Consider the following 22,023-nt stretch of genomic DNA (forward strand, 5'->3'; position numbering starts at 1 on the left):
TACAACAGTTCTGGTAATTTGCCTATTTAGTCCTCAATAGATGCTTTCAATGCTGATGTATACTTATTTGTATCCTAGAAGATAAACATTGTTTACGAGATACCTGTAGTAACTAATCAAGAATGCACTTGCTCTTAAAAAGCATTAAGAGGACACATCGTACATCAATAGAAGTTCTCTTTCTTCAGTGCAACCGATTTGATATAACGTGAAACCAATTTTGCCTTTCAGATCGCGTCGATGATTCTTCCTCTCTTTTACTTTTTTCTTTAAACCTCTTCTTGTCTTTATGATAAAGTCGTTCAGATTGCCGCTGGAACAATGATAACGATAACAATTAGCAGTTAACGAGTGTAATCGGCAATAGGTTGTTGAGCAGTATGTTCTTTATGATCACTGTTACCTTTCAATAGGAAACATTGATGCACACTTGAAAAAAGAAATAATATGACAACCTATAGTCGATTTTCAAGATGCTGGTTTACCAACCGTAGTTCTATTTTCAAATCTGTATACTTTGAAACTTCTCCAAGAATATCGGTTGCCGACACCTTACTACGAACGTCGGACTGAAATGGGCTTTGTGAACAAACAAATCAAACATTAACGGAAACGTTAGCAAAACGAGCATGAGATCATGGAACTACGAACGACCGGAACAATCCCATACCTACAAGCTTATGTAGGCTGAACGTCAAAAAAAGTCAAGCTAGTCAAAATGACAGAAAAGCTAGTCTGAACGCTGAGATGATAGCACTGATTATTTAACAGAGAAAGAAGGCATTGATTGATTAATCACTTTATAACCTCATACAACAGTCTTTTAAAGATGCAAAAATGCATCCATAGCGAAAGCACAATACCGATCCTAGGTAGAGAATGTTCCCTTCACCTTTCTCATATAACTGCTGTTATTCTTTTGCTTGTGCGTGCAAAAAACTGATAATTTATTAATGTTCTGTAGCCCTGAGAGAATAGATTTATGATAGATGTGTCAATGCACAACTGAATATGCAACAGAATACTTCACATGGTGTTTGTTCAAGCCATGCTCATTTGTACAATATACAGGCTACAAACCAAAAAGAAGCACTGTTCTTGTAGTGTATAAATACAACCAACTTCATCAACTTCTTACAAATGCATACTTTTTTCTACCGTTTTGAGTCATCGTCCCCATAACAGGCCCGAAAATGATACTCACAGAGTCTTCGAAAGCTAGTTGCGAGATTCGTTGTCTGTGTCCAGCTTGCAAACAAGAAGCAGCAATTTGCATTTCTGATAACATTGTTATACACAACAATTATATGGTATATACTTTATTTAAAAACGTATTCTACTTATAATTGAATTTCGAATTCGTTCCAGCCTGCTTTTAGCAACAAATTCATGTCAGCCATATGAGCATTAGCAGAAACTAAATGGAAATGACCGTTATTGCTTAAAGAGGCATTGTTCATGCTATGAAAGGAGTTTGAAAAAAACAAGTGTTGATGAGGATTTTGACCCTGACGAAAGTCTTCTTCTACGGAAGAGAGAATAGGATGGTGATAAGGGCCACTACCATATCCTGATGCAGCAGAAGAGGCAGGCAATTCTGCTTTTCTTGTTGTTGTTATTGCTGCAGTAGTTGTTGTATCGGTAGAATTTAAGTCGCAGCTCGTCAACGATGATTCACTATTAGAAGAAGTGTCCACTGTGTGCGGTAGTGCCTGCTGTTGCTGTTCCATTGCTAGGCATTTGGTCGCGGACGAAATAGAATTGGCTACAGTATCAAAAACACTGCTTTCTGTATTTGAAACAGAAGAAGCTTGCTGACCTATGTCATAGATTTGTTGTTGTGATGAAGTCATGTGATGAATGCTTGCAGAGGGGTAATAAAATTGATTGGATGAGATAGAAGGTTCAGGGATAGTTTGTTGATGCTGCGTATTGGGTGTCACAGACATTGTCGTTGTTGGTGTAATTGCACTACTATGGTGATCTGTCATTGGCATTTGGGAACTGAACCTATGACTCAAATCCGGATGGGTTAGCAGTAATCTTTTGTTGTTTTGTTTCTCTATCGACTGATACGTAGGGTAATGGTAGTGATAAGAATTATGACGCCGTTGTTGCTGCTGTTCGAATTCATTGATCACATCTGAATACTTTCGTTTACGATACTGATGCTTGCGTTTGACGAGTGATCTGGGTAAAATGAAATGGTAAGTTTTTTTACAGGCTCAAATTTGATCAAAAATATGATTCATAAAATTACTTACAAAGTATCTTCTTCTACAGCTTGCTGATGGTCTATAAACACTGGGATGCGAAGATTTTGTTTTAAACGTAAACCTGGTGAAACTTTGAGAGTAGATAACTCCAAGATACTTGACGGTGTGGCAAATTTGCATGATAAGACATCTTCCTTATTGTAGTAACTGATGATATGTTGTTGCACGCCATCTACAATTAATGAGATTGACTTTTTAATCAAGCCATACCGCTTGAATTTGTAAGAAGAGCAATGGCTTGTTCTTAATGAGCCAACAATTGCTTTTTCATGTGGATGCTGCGCTTCATCTTCATTACTTGGCTTTATGTTGCTGCTGTTGTTCTCTTTATTTTTCATGATATGGTAATTGAAATAGTCTATCTCGTCGTCATTCTCTTCTTCTGTCACTGCTTCTTTCCCTAACTGCTTATTGTTGCTGCCATGTAGCAATTGTTGATGCTTTTTGCTTTCTAATTCTCGATAAACCAAGAAGTTACCCATGATACGAGATGGGCTCCAGACAAGACCATCTGTCCATCTTTTGATACCGCTTTCTTTTTCGTCAAAACAAAAAATAGCACCACTTTTAATCATTAGAATGCGCTCACTATCTTGTAATCGTCTGGTAATACGTGGTAAGAGACCTCTTTTGCACGCTTCAAATAGTAAAAGAGAGTCTCGAGTCGTTTCAATATAGCCAAAAAACGTTTCTCTGACAAGTGTTGATTTATGTCCCTTCATTGTAGGAAGGAATAGAATAATAAATTAGAGGAGTGAGTTTGGTATAAAAGATGAGGGATGTAACAAAAACCGAACAATGAAGAAGAGCGAAGGAAAGATATTACATGAAATGGTGTTTTGTCTCTATTTATAATAGGAGGGAAATTGTATTGGCTTCAACAGAATCAGAAGAAAAAAAGTAGATCTCAACTTTTACAGTATTCTTACAGAAGAGGAATGGTTAAGAGTGCATCTCTATGTGTACAACCCAAAGAAAGAAAACCTCTGTAATTACTTTGTTTAGATGATGCTGACTGTTTATTTTTTAGGCTAAAAGTTTGTTTTATGTGAAAATCGAGGAGATAAGAGACTATATGAAGCAGTGTCGGCTTTTTACCAAATTGCTTATTTGCTCCTACGAACATGAAAGGGTATTACACTTACTTCAACTAAGTGTTCGATCTTTTTTTTTTGTTCCTTGTTTCGACTTTGATTTATGTATACTCGTGGAAGATGGATCTCAACAATATGTATTGCATGAATCCCTACTTTCTGTCCAACTGCTAAAAGCAATGAGCTCACATGTCATTGATGAGTATACCATAGACCAGCTCACGTGTTTGTTAAAGTTTTAAAGCCTCCACCCACATTTACTATACACTAACCGAAGGAATGCATTTAGAGAAATGTGAGCCGTACCCTAAATACAAAACAGATATTGATGCTTTAAACAGGCTTTAGTACAGATAGCTATTGAAGTACTTCCTTACACATCGATTACAAAAAATAATTGATATCAAAAAAGAAATGCTATGCTCATCATCAAAAAATACACAGCTTTTCCTCACTGTTTCAAAATGGCTTCAATCCTTATTGAAACAATTTGTATTTTTTTTTTTGAATATTCTTGAGGTTGCATTGCTGATATCATCAAGGTACGACATGAAAAAAAAATTGAACCACGGGGCCTTTTATTTTGAAGTAGAAAATCCTTCTTTTGAATGCTTCTCAAGTAGTTGTCATTGTCGCAATTTTCTGGAAACAAGTTAAATTTTTTCTGTTTTCTTTGGTTTTTCTGTTGGTTATTATGTTCAAACGTTATTCTGTATGCTGCTTTTTGTGACGCCAAAAGCATGTATCGAAACCGTATCCTCAGTTTAGGAACGATGTCATCTTCAGAACTACTGGGTTAACTGATGAACGATAAAATTTGGGCGTTCTCTCGCTTAAAATATTCAACCCTGTGATAACACGTTTTGTGGAAACGTCCAAAGAAAAAGGATGTGGTGACAATTCAAGACCAACATTTGTGTACGTATGAACACGAAACTGCTATGATCATGAAATCGAAATATATTGCGATAATCTAGGCAATCAAGAGCTTCTCGAGAGCAGGCTTTTCGAGAATATACAGTTAAAAGATGCTTTCATACTGACACAACACATTGTTCCTCCACGCATAAACTGCTCATCAGCGCACTAATGCTTGGTTGTTCTTGGACAAAACAATTTGTTATATGGGGAGAAACGATAAAATTATGCAGCATTTACACCTTTATACACGTAATGAGTGTGCTTCTGCGTAGTTTCGTAGAAATTAGTAAAGGGATGATGTCAAGTTATTTAAAAACGAAAGCGTAACCATTTCATTTGTTGTTCTTGGAACGCAGGCTATACGTGATAATGAAGAGGAAGCGTTAACTGCTTTGTTTCTTCAAGTATCCCACTAATCTACTGCATCAGGTTATTCGATCCCGTGAGCTTTGCTAACATTTTGTTTCTTGTTTTCACTGCTAATTTAGAGGGCTTCTCTTCAAGGTATGCTTAGCTGAGGAATACCGTTATGAGTAGACTTCCGTAGTTTTTCATGAAACATACCGACAAGTTATATTTTCAGCAGCACGGTAAGACTAGGCATCGGCTTGAAAAAAATAAAAATATTTGAGAGGTTTTGCCAGTACCTCTGTTATTTTGGGCCCAGTACGTTTCGGATCATTGAAAGAATGCTTTCACCGTTGCTCGAGATTGGGTTAGTAAAGTATGTATAACAGTGTTTCAATCGAAAGGGCTTTTCTTATATCATGTTTAATCTCTGGTCTGAGAAAGGGTTACTAGTTTGTTCATAGAATAAATGGATTGCTTTAATTGATAACAGTAAATGGGAATGTAGAGTCTTTCTCTTTATGATTCAAGTAATTTGATTATTTATAAATGCCCTTTAGCAATTTAATCAGGTCTGCATTTTTGGAGGTAATGTGGGAGCGGGAGGGCTTTCTTCAGAATAGCAAATTGAAGATGAAAAAATGTAGTTTTTAAGCAGTTATCATCTGCGTAATAGATCATTTTCAATATGGTTGAGTAAATGAACTTCAATGTCTTCCTTACATGTCCATAGTAAGTGAGTAGATTTGATACAGTTGTTCCACTATTACAGTGCGTAATGTTTGCTACCAATGGCTAAAATAGTGAGGTTAAGTACGAACTTCACTATCATTGGGTTTATATTTGCCTGTCCATTGCTGCTTCTGCTGCTATTCTGCAGCGTTGCCATGTAGCAGACTTTTGGCATTTAATGCAGTTGATGAATGTCACTGCGATTTCCATTTTCTGTAAGGATTGAAATTGCAGAGCCACAGTGTAGTTAATGTAGGCTTTGTTGATAATTTTTTGGCCCAAGACTAGCTTACAGATGCAGTATCAAAAGTTTTGTTCATAAATGTATTCCTGAACAGTTAAATTACGCTTCTTATAATGTAGTAATTCATGAAAAGCTGCGCTCTGGTTGTGACGTCCCGTATAAATCTGCACAGCTCAATCACTTTTTGCTGGAATCCTTCATGCTCTTTCCGTAAGATACTGCGCTCAGCATCAAAAACACCGTCCACGTAGGTTACAAGCGGCAGTTTCCGAGCGTAAAGCTCATACTTATCTGAATAGTTTGTTCGAAGGAGCTTCGCTTTAGTAGTAATATGTTGTTGGCAAGCAAAGAAAGCTTTAGTTGAGTGACAACTTAGACCACAGTGCTTGCATATGACAGTATTCGATGGCGATGCTTTTTTTGCTTCTAGCCTTCTCTTTTTGCCTTTATCTTTAGCTTGCTTTGTTTCGTAGTCGTCTTTTCCGGACTTTCGCTTCTTGGCTAGAAAAGCGTATGAACAGAATATCAGTGAAAATGAACAGGAAATATTACCTCTTCAGCTATCTGTTACCATTATATTCTGGACACAAGTATGAGCCCTTATAGGCATGTCCTTCATATCCGCAATCGAAACATGTTTCTAAAAAATTGGTGGTTCAACGATTCTGTTAGAGTACATAAACGAATAGTAAACAGAATACAGCAATCATGAACTGAATTTCTATATTTTCTTGCTGCTTTTTCTTCAACTTTGCTTCAAGGTAAACTTTTGCTTCTCTTGACGGCATGATAAAAAAGCTGCTCAAAAGATACAAACATTCAGTTACAAACAAAATATGTACAGTACAGTCGTTGTGAGTAGCTCGTGATGAGATCTTATTTTAATCTACCTGATGATCCACTGTTAACACTTCTTTGATAATTCTTTAAAGGATATAACTAGACTCTGATAAGAAAAGGGAAAAGGTATCAACGAAACTGAAACTTTTTGTTAGAATGTTGATAACAAAAACAATCTAGACGCGCTAAATTTTGACATCAAATCGAAACACGTTTATTAATTGAGACACGTTTATTTAACACCTCATCGGTTACTGACAACAAACAGGTGTTTAACTTAATTTATACAATCACCTATTGTTATTGCTTTCTTTAAGGGAAAAATGACACTAAAGTGACACGATTTTAGATCAAGAGAGATGCTGAGCAGTCAATGAGAATACAGAATTGTGAGTCATTTACATAGAATACAACTGGACAAACAGTTCAAATGGCAGCTAAAGAGAATGTACGTAATTCTTCTGGGTCGATCAAACGACGAAACTTACTGCAACAATGCGTGCAAAAAGAGGCGGGCCTCGGATGTTTACTACAACTATCCAAATGTAAAAAGTAACTAGTCCGAAAAATGACGACTTAAATTTTCTGAATTAAATCAATCAAAATATCCAATTTTGGGTCCAAAAAGTCTACATTAAAACCGAAAATACTATAGTATAATGAAAGCTCAGCGAAAAGCAGAACAAAAAAAGAAAAAACTTTTCTTTTGTGATACGCTGTGGTGCAACTCGAAAAGTAGGCGGGCAATTTCGTTTAGCATACCATTAAAGGAGATCTTCATATTCGGCTTAGCCAATAAAGTCCAGTGATATACCATCATTTTTTAGTGTGATTACACATTTGAATCACTTTGTTTTGAGTTTCCGTTTGACAGACGTGATAGATAACCCATTGCTCAAGAATGGAACAAATTATTAAAATAAAAATGAAAGCTTGAGAAAAACTCGACCAGCTACTTTATGAAGCAACCCATTTTTGTCCATGATCGCGACTTGGGTTACCAATCTCCAGGTAGGACAAATAGTTACAGCAGTTTAAAAGGCTTTTTTGTCTTACAGAATAAAATTGATGAGGAAGAAGGATCGTCGCCTGTCTTTATTTCTATTACTCCCCAGTTTGCCCTCTTTTTTTTTAACTCTTGGTACTCTTACTCCTTTCAAATCTGTATATCTTGTTTCATTTTATTTTATTTTTTTCTTTGAAATACTCTCTCTAAATCCTCTCACTCACTTCAAAACAATATACCTATCGATGCTTTATTATTACTGTTAAAAAAATGCTGACATTTGCCAAGAAAAACCTTATCAGAAAACAAAACAGGCTCTTCATTACGATTACATTCATACTATGTATTTTTATAACCAGTTTCTGCATAAACTACAAACCGCTCTTCCTGTCACCTTCCTCATCGTCAACACCGTCAAGTTTGAATGCAAACACAAACCAGATACCACTTAAGAAGCCTTCCATATGTGACCTAGTTGATGTACAATGGCTGTAAAGCTGGTCATCTTTTTCGTCTCGGTTTCAAATAAGATAATTAATAAGAAAACTCGTTTGATCTTTACTTATAGTGCAAGCGATCGTATGTATTGGGATGGTTGGAGGGATAAGGCCATGTTCTTTAGGCCGGACGGCATTTTTACAAGAGGAAATGTGTACATTAACCCTGGTGATGAAATATGCATTGTCGTACTAGTAAGTATAGTCTTTTACATGGTTGATATACTCTAGCTGATTTATGTCATTCCATTTTATATCAGCTCGGTCCGATACCAGCCAAATCTATAACAACAACATCCAACGCGAAAGCATCTGACCACTTAGGTCCACAAGATAGCATTGTTATGTTTGCCGTAGGAAATTATACCAAAAAAAGCATTCAATTAGAACAACATCACAATCAACCCAATGTTTATTTTGCTTCTGTTTCATTTCTTTTTCCCGACAACTATTACTTGAACGTCAGCAGCGAATATCGATCTTATTTTTGGGAGATACCAATATTGCATCAATATCGTCCTTTCCATTATAGATCATCCAATTACCTTGTTGTTCAGCAGCAGCAGCAGCAGCAGCAGCAGCAGAGGCAATTATTATCTAACTGTTCCAATTATCATAAAAGTAGTAGCAGTAGCGATAATAGGTTATCAGGAACTTGGGTAAATCCTACTGCAATGATGCAATTACTCAATCATGAATATTATAAAGATCTATATCAACGTTTTCACGCCGCCTATGAAAGCACGATTGTGAATGATTTCAAGGAAGCAGATAAAGTGTTTATACCAGACGATCCATGTCAGCTTCAGTTCAAAAGTCTAGGATACACTATATCACAATGCTTAAACCAGAAAGTTTTACACGCATGGGGAGACATTCAGTTGAAAAGGAACTTAAAAGCGGTAGCCTTCAGTGGCCATCGACAGTGTAATGTAGATCCGAAGAAAACGAAAGAGATAGACGATGGCGAACATATCATAGAGCCTGAATGTGTTTGCAATAATATCGATGAGGAGGAGGAAGAAAAGTCATTATACCCATGGATTCAAAACTCTTCAATCCCTTATATCCTTGATAACGCATGGCGTGTCAATACAAGCATATATTATAATGCTCTATCGGACTACAACATTGTTGAGCATTCAGAAACAATTTTAGAACACATGACCAAAAGCCAAGAGACAGCAGCAACGGCAGATGTGATTGTTCTGGGCATAGGCAATAACGAAATCAAGCATTTGAAAATCTCGCCCAAAGAGTTTATGGTGGCCTTTGAACGATTTTTAAAGGAGGTCAGGCGAAACATTTATTCCCGTCAATTGATGATTATACGTACGCCCCAGTTTTTCTGTTGTAGCATTATTAGAGGAACTGCTTGGAATACTGGACGTAGTTCGGCTTTCACAGAAGCAATAAGGAGGACGGTAGAATCTCTTAATGACGATAAGATCATTTTATGGGACGTACATAGTCTGGGCACAGACGACACAATTTGTTCCACAACAGCTTATAGTAGAAGAAATGTCATTAATCTAGAAAATCAGCTCTTGTATCAATCAATATGTTCTACCTCTTAACCACCATATACTCTCAAAATTATGTTTCAATATGCATATTTATTGTCAAGAAATAGATGCTTATAGATCGATTTGAATAGACTAAGCTGTATATAGCTGAGAAAAAGTCGAATAAACAATGCTTCTCATAATATGCAAAGAGTTATGAATAATTTAGAACAATAGTTATTGTGGTTAAGGGAGGATTAGCAGCATGGTATTTAAGCTGCAAAATATACAGATCTTAAATCTTACTTCTCTATCTCCTCGCTGGAAATAAGTTGAGCAAGTGTTATTTTCTGCCTATTGCAGGCTCCATACTATTCTTCATCACATCATCATGCTCACTGAACGTTTTAGGGCTTTGAACATTGAAAGGAGCAGAAACAGAGGACACATTCCTTCTGTAATTCTTCTTGTCGGCAATATTTCTCTTAATCAGCTTCTTGGCTGTCGTGTCATTCATCGGTTTCACACCATATTTACCGTGGTTATCATTCTTACCAGCTGGAGCAACACTTGCTGTTGCTGTACCTGCTTTTTTCGCCTTGCCTTGATTTCTATGCTTTACTTTATTATTGAGATCGGTACCAAATCCTGTATGATGAGACGTCCTTGAACCACGCCCTCTGCGTTTATCTTCATCATCATCCTCCTCGTCATCGCTATCGCTACCACCTTTGTGACGCCCCAAAATATCAAATTCACCGTCTACAGTATGTTTAGTGACACCCAAGATTCCTTTTAATCCAGTTTGTGCTAGCTTGACCATGGGTTGAGCGTCCAATGTACCCCTCTTACTGTATTGCATAACCGATTGTTGGTGTTGAGGTAATGGTTCAACAGTGGCGGCAATACATGATGAGACAAGTGTAATAGCAATCAGACATACAGTTAGAGCATATTTATGGTTGTGATTATACATAATTATCAATAGAATTAACTACTTCAATACAGTAAGAAAAAAATGTAAAAGTTTTCTATGAATTGTAAGTTTGGCTTGTTTTAACTTTTTCGTTCCTTTTATAATCCAAACTATGGTTGAAGGTTAGTAAGAGCTTATAGCTCCCTTTTTTTTACTATACCCCACGATTGAATTCTTTTATAATGTTACCTCTCTCCTTTCTTTCTCAGAAAAGATGCCTACTTACAATTTATGAAATATTACGAGCCAACTTGATTTATATACGTGCGATTATAATTCAATTGTTTCCCCTTACGAAACCTTTATTTATTGGGGACTACACACACTGAAACTATAACAATCTGACAGTACGAATACGAATATTGCAAAAAGGCATGAAGTAGATTCTTGATGTGAGTATACCAAGGAGACTTTATTAATATTCCAGAGCTTAATGTATTTATTCTTACAGAGCCCTATTAGTCTTTAAACAATAAGGTTTCTAAACTTACTAACCAGCCATGAATATGCATGCTTACTTACGTTTCTGTATCTGCAGATACACCGTTGTTAAAAGGAGCATTATTGATATCATCGTATCAACTTTTGGATTGTATTTAACATTTTCTTCTATATTTGCGTCTCTATACAAGAGATTATAACTGTTTTGTTGAAGTCTATAGGCAGCTCGAATAGGAGAAGCTGGAGGCATCTAATAAGGAGAAGGCGGTATAATATAGCTGTTACATCTGATAGGTAGAGTTGCTGGTACTCTATAAAAGATGATGCTGCTACTTGAGATGCTTCTTCATCTGTATGCGTTGTTGCTCTTCGTGAAATGCTGTTGCTTCTTTAGATTCCAGTCCCTCTTACTATTTACATTGCAAGTGCCGCTTCGGAAAGCACAGAAGTAATGGCAAAATCACGTTTCTTCATGACTAAGTCTTGTATATTTTGTTTGATGTAGATAGTGACTTACTAATTTTCATTTACAGTTGCAGTGCTTGAGCAGTATCGATAGAGAGAACAAGAGTTGTTGTGAGATAGCGTGAAGCTTTTTCATATTCATCTTGAGCAATTTGAGGAAAGATTGGATAAAAGTATAGCAGGCCTTTATTTTAATACCGCGCAATTATTTCTATTTTCATGAAGAATACAAGTAAGTAAAGATTCTGAATCATACCTAGCTTTCTGTCCTTTCTTACTAGACGAAGGTAAATACTGTCATTATATACAGATAGATACAATTAAGGTTAGAGCGTAAGGTTAAAGGTATGATCGTGATATGCAGATATCTCAAGAAAGATTCTGCTTGCACCAAATAAGATCGTTCTCTCTATCACTAATGGACATATTATAATTCGCTTTCACCCACAACTTAATCTATATCAATAAAAAGATGATAACTTTGTTGTTTATCATAGTATGCAAAAGGAAGGAAATCAAATCTATCCCTCTGAAGCATTTTTATAATTAAAGGTTGAAAAAACATTCTAAATAAGCTTTTTTTATTATTCTTGAGGTCCGTTATCTCTGAATCTCAAAAATAAATCGCTTTGAGTTAACACTCTATTTAATTGAGCGTAATCTGCTTGTACCGCTGTATTCAGATCAATCGGTTGTCCTTGTCGTTGGCTGCTTCGTTTCTGAATATACCCAACAGTGCTAGTCAAAGATAATGGGGATCTTGCCACCAAAGGAAAAGCAATCGATAGCTGCGTGATAAATGCTAAAATGACGATAGACTTGAGTACTGTGTTGAAAGGTTTCATGATAGTATATAGCTTGCTTAGAATAAGAAGAAAGTGTAGAAGTCCAAAAGATAAATAAAAGGAAAGGAATAGAAGGAGGGAAAGCTTTAAGCGTTTAAAAACTCAAAGAATAGCCGGAACCACTATGTACTGCTTCTTCTTATAAGCATTTGATGATTACGGAGTATGCACATCAGCAGTTCCTTATTCATTCTGTCAGTCTCTTGTGAAACAGACCATCAAGCTCATGGATCAACTATTTCGCCCTACCACTGCCTTTAAATTCGTATCTCCTTTTCTTATCGGTCTGCCGCTTTTCATAAAAGGAAGTTATACATTCTACCATTCTTTGCTAAACCATTAGCCTCAAGCATTAGGGCAGCTTAAATTGTCGCTTATTTAGCCTCAAATCTATAAGTACGTTGAGCAGTAGACATTTAAGTGCTTTTTTAATAGCGAACAAAACGTAACATTCTTCTAGAAGTTTTATTTTGACCTTTCTTTTTATGTAAAGTATGTTTATGAAAGAAAGTGATAAATAATGAATACAATGATAATACAACTTCTATGATATTGATGTGACGAAAAACTCGAATACATACACAACAACACATTTAGAAAAGGAAATAATAGCTGAAGAGAATTGGCAAATGTAGGACTAGCACATAGACCATTCAACATTTGTAGTATGGGCAAAACGTTGTACCTAGCAAGCAAATGCATAGTAGGTTAGTATATCATTTTTTCAATGTAATCAGCGCTAATATTCTGGTATTGTCGACTCACCTCGCTTTTCTTGGGCTTTATGCTTCTTGTAGCGATCTACCAAACGCTTTGAAAACCTTGATTCCAAAATAGTAGCATCAGCTTTGTTCATGCTTTGGGGAGTATCAAAGTCGCTATTGGCGAAAGCCGTAGTACTGAATAAGCAAAGGACCAAGAAGCAGACGACTGCCACAGTAGTAAGAGTGGTCTTCATTGATTTCATTGTTTTGTTTGTGAATTTATTGAGTGATATGGATTATTCCTTTTTGTTAGTTAGCAAAAGACAAGGTGATTACGCCCAGTGACAAGAGAACGTTGTTGAAAAAACTAGAAAAAATGAACAATAGTGGAGAAAGAAGAATAAAAATTAAATTTAATGTATGCAGCTAGTACTATAGTTGGTCCAAACAACAACTTTATATGCATTATATACCCTGAGATGCGTAATTAGGTTGAACAAAAGTCTCCTGAAGTTTTTTCCAAGGAGGTTTGAACATTTTCATTTTTAAATGAAAAAAGGAGGTTCTTCAATTTGCCCAGAAAGGGCTTTTCTGTGATCTGGATCATGAATTGATTGGTAAAGTGTGAATAGAGAAGTTTCTGATGAATCTCTTTGTATGCTCATATATTTCGAATGTACAATGACACATGTACTGCAACTGTTTACGTTGCACGTTTCTTAAATAAAAATAGACAAGATTTATTTTTAATCACTTTTATTTACATTTCCAGCCATGTACATTTCGGCGTAAGTGCTTTGCAGCACAAACACATCTTGACACCGATAATGCTGCTTCTGCATACCAAACAAACGTTTTACCTATGAATTTTATACAACCGCTTGCCAAATAATGGACTCTCCTCTTTTTGTCTATGGCTTTATTTATGAGAAAGTAGTGATATAATTATAAGGAGGCAGTTCCAATGTGACTGGTCGAGTTTAATTGTCGTTGTATAGTAACCTATGCCATTCGGTGTTTTGACATACGCCTGAACATTTTTGTATTTTTGATATCATGAAGAGCCAGATAAGAGCTGCTTGTAAGCGTATACGTATTTATAATTCTACGTATAACGGCTATTTAAATCATGGAATAAATCATCTCTTTATATTCTTGAATTCTCTGGAATGGAACCCTTCTCATCTTTATAGCTATCCGTAATGAACAGAGTTTAAATGAAAACTCTTGCATTCCGCAATGCTATGAGATGGGAGCCTACTGAGAACTTCTGACTACACGCGCCTTTGACATACAAAAAGAATCCTTTTCCTTATCTTACTTATTTTAGCCATGCAAGTTCATTGTAGAAAGATAATTACGAGAATCAACCTTGTACCTCCACGTATGAACAACCTTTGAATATCATTGTCATATCACATAGTTACACTAAGAACGTTATTGTTGATTGTTATTATGAAAAAAGCATCACCTCCTTATCAAACACCAGCTTCTCGTGAGCGATGACGACTATCAAAAACCGAACATTAACGCCGCAGAAAACTACTGTTACATTCGGATGATGCTCTACGCTTTTGTGGCGCGCTCGAAAAGTACCTTTCCGTTGGTACGTTTTTCTAAGCTATCCGTTATGTCATCATCGTATCTCTCATTGTATCTCTCCTCGTACGCTCAAAATTATAGGGGAAAGCTGGAAAAGAAACACACACAAGGCCGGCTTGGGCATGCAAAAGTCATCCCTACACTGCTGTTCCTTACAACAACGATACATTCATAACAATAATTTCACATTTAATTTCAAAATTTCTAAACAACTCAAACCCTTCTTTTACTCTTTTTGGAGAGTGAGAACAGAACGGATACTAAGTTTAAAGGTAGAAGAAACGTCAGTGCTTAGAAATGAGAAATTATCATGAGGCCTTCTATGTCAAGCTTACCAGTCTCCACTGTGCATAGCTTCAAAAGCATCGTTAATCTGTTCCAAATCGAAAGTATGAGTGATAAATTCGTCGATCTTCAGTTCACCGCGTTGATATTTTTCAATGAGGCCACCCATTTCAGATCTTCCCTTAACTCCACCAAATGCAGACCCACGCCAGACACGACCTGTTACTAGTTGGAAAGGACGAGTAGAGATTTCCTTTCCAGCAGCAGCGACACCGATAATCACAGATTCACCCCAACCCTTATGGCAAGATTCAAGAGCGGCACGCATTACATCTACATTACCAGTGCAATCAAAAGTGTATTCTAGACCACCATCAGTGATGTTGACAAGGTGTTGCTGAATAGGAATATCCAATTTAGTTGGATTAATAAATTCAGTAGCACCAAATTCACGAGCCACTTTTTCTTTCTTGTCATTTATATCGATAGCAATAATTCTCTTTGCTTTATTTTGAACAGCACCTTGAATGACACTTAAACCAATGCAGCCTGCACCGAAAACGGCAATATTGTCACCTTCAGCAACTTGTACGGTTTTGGTGGCAGCGCCATAGCCAGTGGTGATACCACAACCTAAAAGGCAAAGTTTTTGAAGGCTGGGCTTGGGATCAACCTTGACAACAGAGACATCGGCAACCACTAATTATGTGATTCATTAAGTTAAGCTTTTCCTTCCTTCTCAGCATTCAAACAGATATCTCCCTAGTGAAGTCATATATTTATACTTTATTCCCTTACCAGTGTACTCGGAAAATGTAGAGGTGCCCATATAATGGTAAATAGATTGGCCTTTACAGGTGAAACGTGTAGTTTCATCAGGCATCAAACCACGGCCTTGAGTGGCTCTGACAGACCCGCAGAGATTAGTCTTACCACTGGTACAGAATTTACACTTTTTACATTCAGCAGTGTAGAGGGGAATGACGTGGTCACCAGGAGCGACGTCAGTAACTCCTTCTCCGACGGATTCAACGATACCACCGCCTTCATGACCTAAGATAACAGGGAATACACCTTCGGAGTCTATATAACAGTTTCGAGTGAGAGATTTGAATTTGTCCAACAGAGTTATGCGAACGTCAAGCTCTTACCAGCACCGGATAAGGTGTAAGCATCAGTGTGACAACTTTGATAATAAGCATTTAGAAATTAAGTATTTTATGGGTTTTACACACGTGTTTAATGCAATTAAGAAGAACTTACACGCCAGTATAGAGAATTTTGATACGAACTTCATGCGCTTTGGGAGGGGCGACTTCGACTTCTTCAATGCCTGATATAAATGTAGTTTAGTTAGTTTCTGTCGGCCTGGCTAAGAAACAATGCTTATCTATATTTTACTAAGAGGCTTTCCAGCTTCCCAAGCAACTGCGGCACGACATTTAATAACCTTGAATTGATAAAGCAAATATTTGTGAGTGCTATTGAAGTTCATTACTTGAGAAATGCACATACTTGCCCGGCCGTGGAAGACATTTCGAGATTCGTATTGAATATGGGGGATAAGGAATAAAAGCGAAAATGAAGAAAAAAAAAAAAGAAAAAAAGCTAAATCATGAAAATAAGTGACATTCTTGCCCAAAATTTTCCAAATAGGGTAGGTACGTGTTAATAATACTGAGAGATGAGTTAATCAAACTGGAAAAAAAGAGTACTCCCAAGACTTGTATAAAGCTGATCAATCTGACTCTTTTAACACTTTTGTATTCTTTGTTGCATAATTGTCCATTCTGCTTATTGAATGATAAACAAAGCAAGCCAAGATATGACTCAAAACTTGAGCTTGATTGATTCTAGTATAATCCCTTTAGCTCCTTTTGGGTAAGAGATATAAAGAAATAAACGAGACTGCCAAAAGCCCTCAATAACACTACTTTTTCTGTCAAATGTGTCATTCTGCTCAACTCTAACTTTTGGCACTACACCTCATATGCAAGTATTACAGCATTTATTTATTTATTTATTTATTTTATTTTTTTTGTTTGTGCCTCTTCGGGTACTAATAGCATATACATTTATCATATTTCACGGATCTGTCTCGAAATCGGTCTCATAGTTCATATACTCTATCAGTGTATACGAATAACGACTGTCATAGTGCCTTGCTGACCTTTCCGGAAATCCCTTCCTAATGATAGTATTGGGGCAACAGGCTGCAATAATCGCGCTCCTAATTCTGTATGATTCTAAGTGAATCAGTCAATTAAAATGAATAGCTCGAAGTATATCAGTATATAACGTCCACTTTTAAAAATAAAATAATAAATAGTTAGGAACTATCACTGCAATTCTCTTTTCCTTTGTTTTTTTTTCATAAATGCTTATTTCGTCCCATTCAAACTACTATAGGGATGTTGTAGTTAACATTTATTTACTTTGTATTTCAGACTTTTCCCATATTTAATGTAGCCAAACTCCTTTCGATCATGAGAATATTGCAAAAAACAAAAAGATGCACAGTTATCGAAAAACCACATAAGAAAACTTGATATTGATAGGGAGGAAGTTATAGCCGAAGTTGAAAGCAGGTAAATCTTTTATCGTAGATACTCAATGAGCAAAAGCTTTTGTTTGAGTACCATAATAGAATCAAGCTAATCAATGATGCTAAATTTGGGCGCTAGCAGGCGGCATGAACGAACCGAACATCACTAAAATGGGTTAAAAAACTTGAGGAGGATAGAGACTGGAATATTTATGAAAAGCAACCCAATTTGGTTTAGAGAGTGAAACACAATTAGATGATAGAGACAAGCTGCGCCTAAGCTTTTACGACGACTTACCACAAACACGAATAGTTGATGCGATGGACTTCCTCACACATAAATTCTCTGGTATTAGTGTGAGGAAAAGCAACTGTTTATAATTTCTGAAAATTGAATGCAATCCTCCTTTAAAAAGCTGAGAACTCAAACATCTGTTTTGCTTTGAAAACAAAAAGACTTATAACAGAATCCGATTGGAACGACTCTCAATTTACCACTTTTTGTGAAAATGCTGCTCACTTTCATGAATTATCAATGACATATGTGAGGATAAGTTGCCCAGAATAATAGAACTTACATGGCTCAATGGATTAACTAAACTCACCAACATTTTGAATACAAATTAACTGTAATTTACAAATGATTAATTGTTTATTGATGCCTTTCGCTTCTTAGAAGTACGCGAAAGGACAACTTGCCAGTTGATAACCAACTTGTAGGTGGGTCTGGCACAGGACGTTTCAACTTTGATTGGCTATAAATTGCAGTTGCTTCAATTTTTGTAGCAGTTTCTACTACAATTTCTTTTAAATAATAAATGTTTCATTACATTAGGGAGAAGTGCAATTTGATCAAGGCTTTTGAACAGTCTGATCTTTGGCACGTTCACCAATCTGTAAACCTTAGGAGAAGGGAGATCCATCACAAAAGTTTGGACATTTTTACCTTCACAGTGAATGCCACAGATTTTTGGCTTCTTCACACCATTTAAGACCAATCTGTTTAAAGTCTCTTTCATCTGCTTAGAAAGTTAGACTAAGTCAGATTCCACGTTTGAGTTCTTTTCCGTAGGCTTAAACTCAGCAATAAGAATAACGCATTTGGCGCTACCACAAATGTTGTACACCGAGAAATCTGGCTTGAACACACTGTTGTTCCTTGATAGCTGGCCATTGGCCCATTTCATTTTGAGTAGAGGGTGTGAAGCAAATACAGATGACAGTCAGGGTGATAGGTAATAATGGACGTAGCTGTCTTCATTTGAGTCGTCAGGAGGTCCATTGATCAGAACAGGGAGAATTTGCGTAAGAATTTGGGCAGTGTGTAAATCTACGAGATTCTTTGATTCGGAGGCTTTTTGAAGTAATTGAGCGCACAATGACAGTGAAGAGACCCAATCAACGGGACGAGATACCTCAATGTTTCTACACCAACCATAGCAATTCAGTCCTTCTGTGACCAAATAGCCATCAAATGATAACGTTGGTGTGAGCATAGTACGGACGCTATGTGAGAAACATTTGCTAACAAAGAATGTCGAGTCTCTATCAAATTTGTAAATGTCATTCAGTGCGAGGAGGCGAATATCTGAGAGTCTGGATCAGTGCGTTTAGCCAGGTTTGAGCTTGCTGTCTTGAAATTAAGGCATAAATCAGAAAGACAAACACCATCCAACACCCATTCTAGCTCTGAGGTGTCTTCAACCTCGGTTGTATCCTCCTCTTTGACGTGTTTGGTGAGATAACAACTACAATACTCGAGTACGTACAACCAGGTAGAGAATACATTCCACCATGGTCCATCTATATTCATTTGAAGAACAATAAAGACACTTAAGTTCGTAGTCATCAACTTACAACTGTTACCAATTTCAATTAAGCAAATATAACACTCTTTTTCTTCCTCTTCTTCCTGTTCCTCTTCTTTCTGCTCCTCTTACCTTTTTCTCAAATGAATCTGTGAATGTAAGGGTGTACTCACGAATACGTTGAGGATGGTGGTGGGTTGACAAGTCTGACGGAATTTTTTCATCTTCATCGTTTTCCTCATCATATGGGTCTAAGTTTATAAAGTCGGATTCTTCTCTTGGGGTACGATGTGTTTTGCCGGCTGTGGTTGAGTTATATTGGTTGTGCTGTTGCCCAAATCATTGAATACATTGATGAAGCTTGAATCATTTGCTGTATTGCTATAACTAATGTTTTGGGGTTCTTCCTTCAGAGACTTGATTGACGATAATAAATGGCGAGCTTCTATCCTTGCAAAATCTGGTATATCACTTAAGCTTTGAATACTACCCATGATGGACAAGTATGTGTTTTTGAGTTTGGTATCATTTGCTGGATAAAGCTTGTCTTTATTGATCGAAGCCTTGAACTCAACGAAAGTCCATTCGCTGATAGGATGATCAGAGAAATATTGAAGGAAGAGTTGCTTCTTTTTTGCTTCAATTTATATGATGTGTCTCCGGCAAGTCTAAAAAGGCTGAATGCGTGAACATGACTGTTAAAGTACTTCGCTGAATGCATCAATCTGAACAGCTTATTTTGGAGCAAGCAAACCGTCCATATGAAGTCACGTACTACTACTGTAAGCTTTTTGTGCGCTTTCACCTTCTAGGTTGATAAAGATTTCAAATGAATTGAGCTGAATAGAGCTGAGTAGAGCCTAATATAGCTAAGCAAAACAAGTTTATCGTTGCTTTCGAAGAAATGATGAGCCAAATCACGAGCTCTGATGTTGCCAGCCTAACGGTGAACGATGTGATTCCGTAGGACATCTGCAAAAAAGGCTGAGCTACCCGTAATCTGCTGCGGTATTCTATCCGCAACATCCACCACAAAGCATTGGATAGTAGCTCCAGTGCCCCTGTCACTGATCGTAGAAACCGTACTCCCTCGCACCTCCACAGGGTATTAATTCTCGTTTTACTTTTAGAATTGAGCCGTTGATGCAGTTTTGATATATATGGAAACTAAATGTTATCTTCTTTTCGAAACAATATCTTTCAGAAAACAAATAACGAAATGTTAAATGTTGTCTGCAGCAGCATCCTTGTTTGTATCATCTCTCGATATCAGCACCCTTCCCGATATTGTTTAATAAGAATTTGACACCGTGCTTAGGGATATAATGGCTTGCTTTCATCTGGCTATAGGTACGCTCAACTTGAGGCGTAAGACCGTATTTCAAGAGGAGCTGGGGAATAATTAAACATTTTTTTTGGAAGATTGTAAGAAAGGTTGTTTAAAATAAATGATATGTATTTAAATTTTTTCTACGTGGCGTACACATTAACCTTGTGAATTAAGTGTATGCAAAGCAAATGATGACGTCCAAACTTATTATGACCCAAGAAATTAGTAATACTTTTCTCTTTTTACTCCCTAATGCTTGCTTTCTTTATTTACTTGCACCTGCTACATTTGATTTATTATTTGTATAATATGGACGTTTTGATCATGGACAATTACTTCTCTTCTTTCAGACTTTATTTTACATTTGTCTTTGAGAGAGTCAAATTGGCAAACATCATCTTTTACTCTCTTCAGAACTGTTGATACAATTCTGTAAATTCAACAACTTAGTAAATATGTCAAGCCAAATTCCGCAGGTTAGTTTTGTTCTTGTTTTCGCTATAACATGAATATGCAGTAATTATAAGTTATTGTTTCTAACTTTATAGGTGACAATATTGATGATTTACTGCATACCTTTTCAGCATATTTCTGCGCCTTATTCTGATCTGACTTGGTTCCGGATATGATGAAGGGATGATACACGGTTTGCATTCATCTGTAGAACTTTAGTGTGATGCGTGTAACTGTCAGCTTATCTGATGAGCTTGGGGGGGGGTGTTTCCTTTGCCGTTGACACAGATCTTTCTTTTATCCTCTTCTTCAAATAATTGGATACTAGAAGGCGGCTCACAGAATGATGTTCGTCAAAATAAGAGGCATCTAGACAAAGAGATCTGACTTGGTTCCGGATATGAAGAAGGGATGACACACGGCTGCATGTGTCTTTAGGACTTTGTTGTGATGCATGTAACTGGTCAGATTATTCTGATGAGCTTGGGCGATTTCCTATGCCGTTGACACAGAACTTTCTTTTATCCTCTTCTTGAAATAATCGGATATTAGGAGGCGGCTCACGGAATAATGTTTTTCTCTTACAAACGTCTTGATGCTCTGTATTGCAAAGGGTACAGTTCACAGTTAGAAATCTAGCAAATCGTGGAACTTGGAAATCTTCAATTGAGGTAGCGGGTGGATGCGATCGGAACCATATTTCACTTGCGTTAGGATCAGTCAAATAGTCGCCCTTCAAGATTGCAAAAATTACTCCTATGTTTCTAGAGCAGTAGGCGAAGAGTGACCAAACAAGTTGGACAGTTGTTTGTTGCTTTGGTGCGCAGATTATTGTGGACAAAATCAATGCGGCTCACTGTAGATCCCGCTGCTGGCAAAGGTAATGTAAACCAAGTTGAAAGTGGAATCTCTAGGCAAACAGTGTGTCACTTTCTAACCTCTAAAGCCCTTAGTTCCTGAAAACAATCTAAGAAACAATCCGGACTTACTGCCTTAACCAGTTATGGTGTACTGGAACAAATAAGATTTCATCAGGCACACTTCAACCTTCCTTACTGGTAATCTAGATATCTCGCAGTAACAGGAACAATATTACTCGGTTGTCA

At 36.9% G+C, this 22,023-nt stretch overlaps 8 protein-coding genes across 8 annotated transcripts; 1 reads left to right on the top strand and 7 right to left on the bottom strand.

Moving 5' to 3' along the window:
* Window positions 1–1,253: 1,253 nt before the first annotated feature.
* Window positions 1,254–3,249, bottom strand: BDF20DRAFT_350985 (Gti1/Pac2 family-domain-containing protein). Its single transcript, XM_053075258.1, has 2 exons — window positions 2,265–3,249; window positions 1,254–2,190 (listed from the first exon to the last, which is right to left on the bottom strand). The coding sequence occupies exons 1-2, from the start codon at window positions 2,996–2,998 to the stop codon at window positions 1,341–1,343; spliced, it is 1,584 nt and encodes a 527-aa protein (XP_052930576.1). The 5' UTR covers window positions 2,999–3,249; the 3' UTR covers window positions 1,254–1,340.
* Window positions 3,250–5,476: 2,227 nt separating this feature from the next.
* Window positions 5,477–6,403, bottom strand: BDF20DRAFT_840597 (uncharacterized protein; the record flags this gene model as incomplete). Its single annotated transcript, XM_053079409.1, has 4 exons — window positions 5,477–5,659; window positions 5,719–6,111; window positions 6,187–6,255; window positions 6,293–6,403. The coding sequence occupies 4 exons, from the start codon at window positions 6,401–6,403 to the stop codon at window positions 5,477–5,479; spliced, it is 756 nt and encodes a 251-aa protein (XP_052930577.1).
* Window positions 6,404–7,946: 1,543 nt separating this feature from the next.
* Window positions 7,947–9,535, top strand: BDF20DRAFT_840598 (uncharacterized protein; the record flags this gene model as incomplete). Its single annotated transcript, XM_053079410.1, has 2 exons — window positions 7,947–8,153; window positions 8,219–9,535. 2 exons carry the CDS (start codon window positions 7,947–7,949, stop codon window positions 9,533–9,535), a joined length of 1,524 nt encoding a protein of 507 aa, XP_052930578.1.
* A 135-nt stretch (window positions 9,536–9,670) lies between these two features.
* On the bottom strand, window positions 9,671–10,781 carry BDF20DRAFT_350242 (uncharacterized protein). The gene is made up of 2 exons (XM_053075254.1): window positions 10,629–10,781; window positions 9,671–10,457 (listed from the first exon to the last, which is right to left on the bottom strand). The coding sequence occupies exon 2, from the start codon at window positions 10,437–10,439 to the stop codon at window positions 9,807–9,809; it is 633 nt and encodes a 210-aa protein (XP_052930579.1). The 5' UTR covers window positions 10,440–10,457; window positions 10,629–10,781; the 3' UTR covers window positions 9,671–9,806.
* Window positions 10,771–11,487, bottom strand: BDF20DRAFT_840600 (uncharacterized protein; the record flags this gene model as incomplete). Its single annotated transcript, XM_053079411.1, has 5 exons — window positions 10,771–10,849; window positions 10,958–11,130; window positions 11,166–11,259; window positions 11,299–11,362; window positions 11,412–11,487. 5 exons carry the CDS (start codon window positions 11,485–11,487, stop codon window positions 10,771–10,773), a joined length of 486 nt encoding a protein of 161 aa, XP_052930580.1.
* Window positions 11,488–14,722: 3,235 nt separating this feature from the next.
* Window positions 14,723–16,317, bottom strand: BDF20DRAFT_908584 (glutathione-dependent formaldehyde dehydrogenase; the record flags this gene model as incomplete). Its single annotated transcript, XM_053083497.1, has 7 exons — window positions 14,723–14,756; window positions 14,832–15,480; window positions 15,580–15,864; window positions 15,933–15,967; window positions 16,045–16,114; window positions 16,183–16,231; window positions 16,297–16,317. 7 exons carry the CDS (start codon window positions 16,315–16,317, stop codon window positions 14,723–14,725), a joined length of 1,143 nt encoding a protein of 380 aa, XP_052930581.1.
* A 2,232-nt stretch (window positions 16,318–18,549) lies between these two features.
* Window positions 18,550–18,759, bottom strand: BDF20DRAFT_797804 (uncharacterized protein; the record flags this gene model as incomplete). Its single annotated transcript, XM_053076301.1, has 1 exon — window positions 18,550–18,759. A coding segment is annotated over one exon (210 nt), but the record flags the coding sequence as incomplete, so codon positions are not given.
* Window positions 18,760–18,893: 134 nt separating this feature from the next.
* BDF20DRAFT_918030 (uncharacterized protein) lies at window positions 18,894–19,628 on the bottom strand (the record flags this gene model as incomplete). The annotated part of the gene is made up of 3 exons (XM_053084637.1): window positions 18,894–19,178; window positions 19,267–19,436; window positions 19,523–19,628. 3 exons carry the CDS (start codon window positions 19,626–19,628, stop codon window positions 18,894–18,896), a joined length of 561 nt encoding a protein of 186 aa, XP_052930583.1.
* Window positions 19,629–22,023: the final 2,395 nt, after the last annotated feature.

Source organism: Mycotypha africana (assembly GCF_025528875.1).
Source record: "Mycotypha africana strain NRRL 2978 chromosome Unknown BDF20scaffold_21, whole genome shotgun sequence".
NCBI classification, from domain to species: Eukaryota; Fungi; Mucoromycota; class Mucoromycetes; order Mucorales; family Mycotyphaceae; genus Mycotypha; species Mycotypha africana.

Excerpts from the sequence above, each read along its gene's own strand:
- BDF20DRAFT_350985 (XM_053075258.1), bottom strand. The coding sequence starts at position 2,998 with ATGAAGGGACATAAATCAACACTTGTCAGAGAAACGTTTTTTGGCTAT. Across the intron at positions 2,191-2,264 it reads GCTGTAGAAGAAGATACTTT|ATCACTCGTCAAACGCAAGC; the intron begins GTAAGTAATTTT and ends CATTTTACCCAG.
- BDF20DRAFT_350242 (XM_053075254.1), bottom strand. The coding sequence starts at position 10,439 with ATGTATAATCACAACCATAAATATGCTCTAACTGTATGTCTGATTGCT.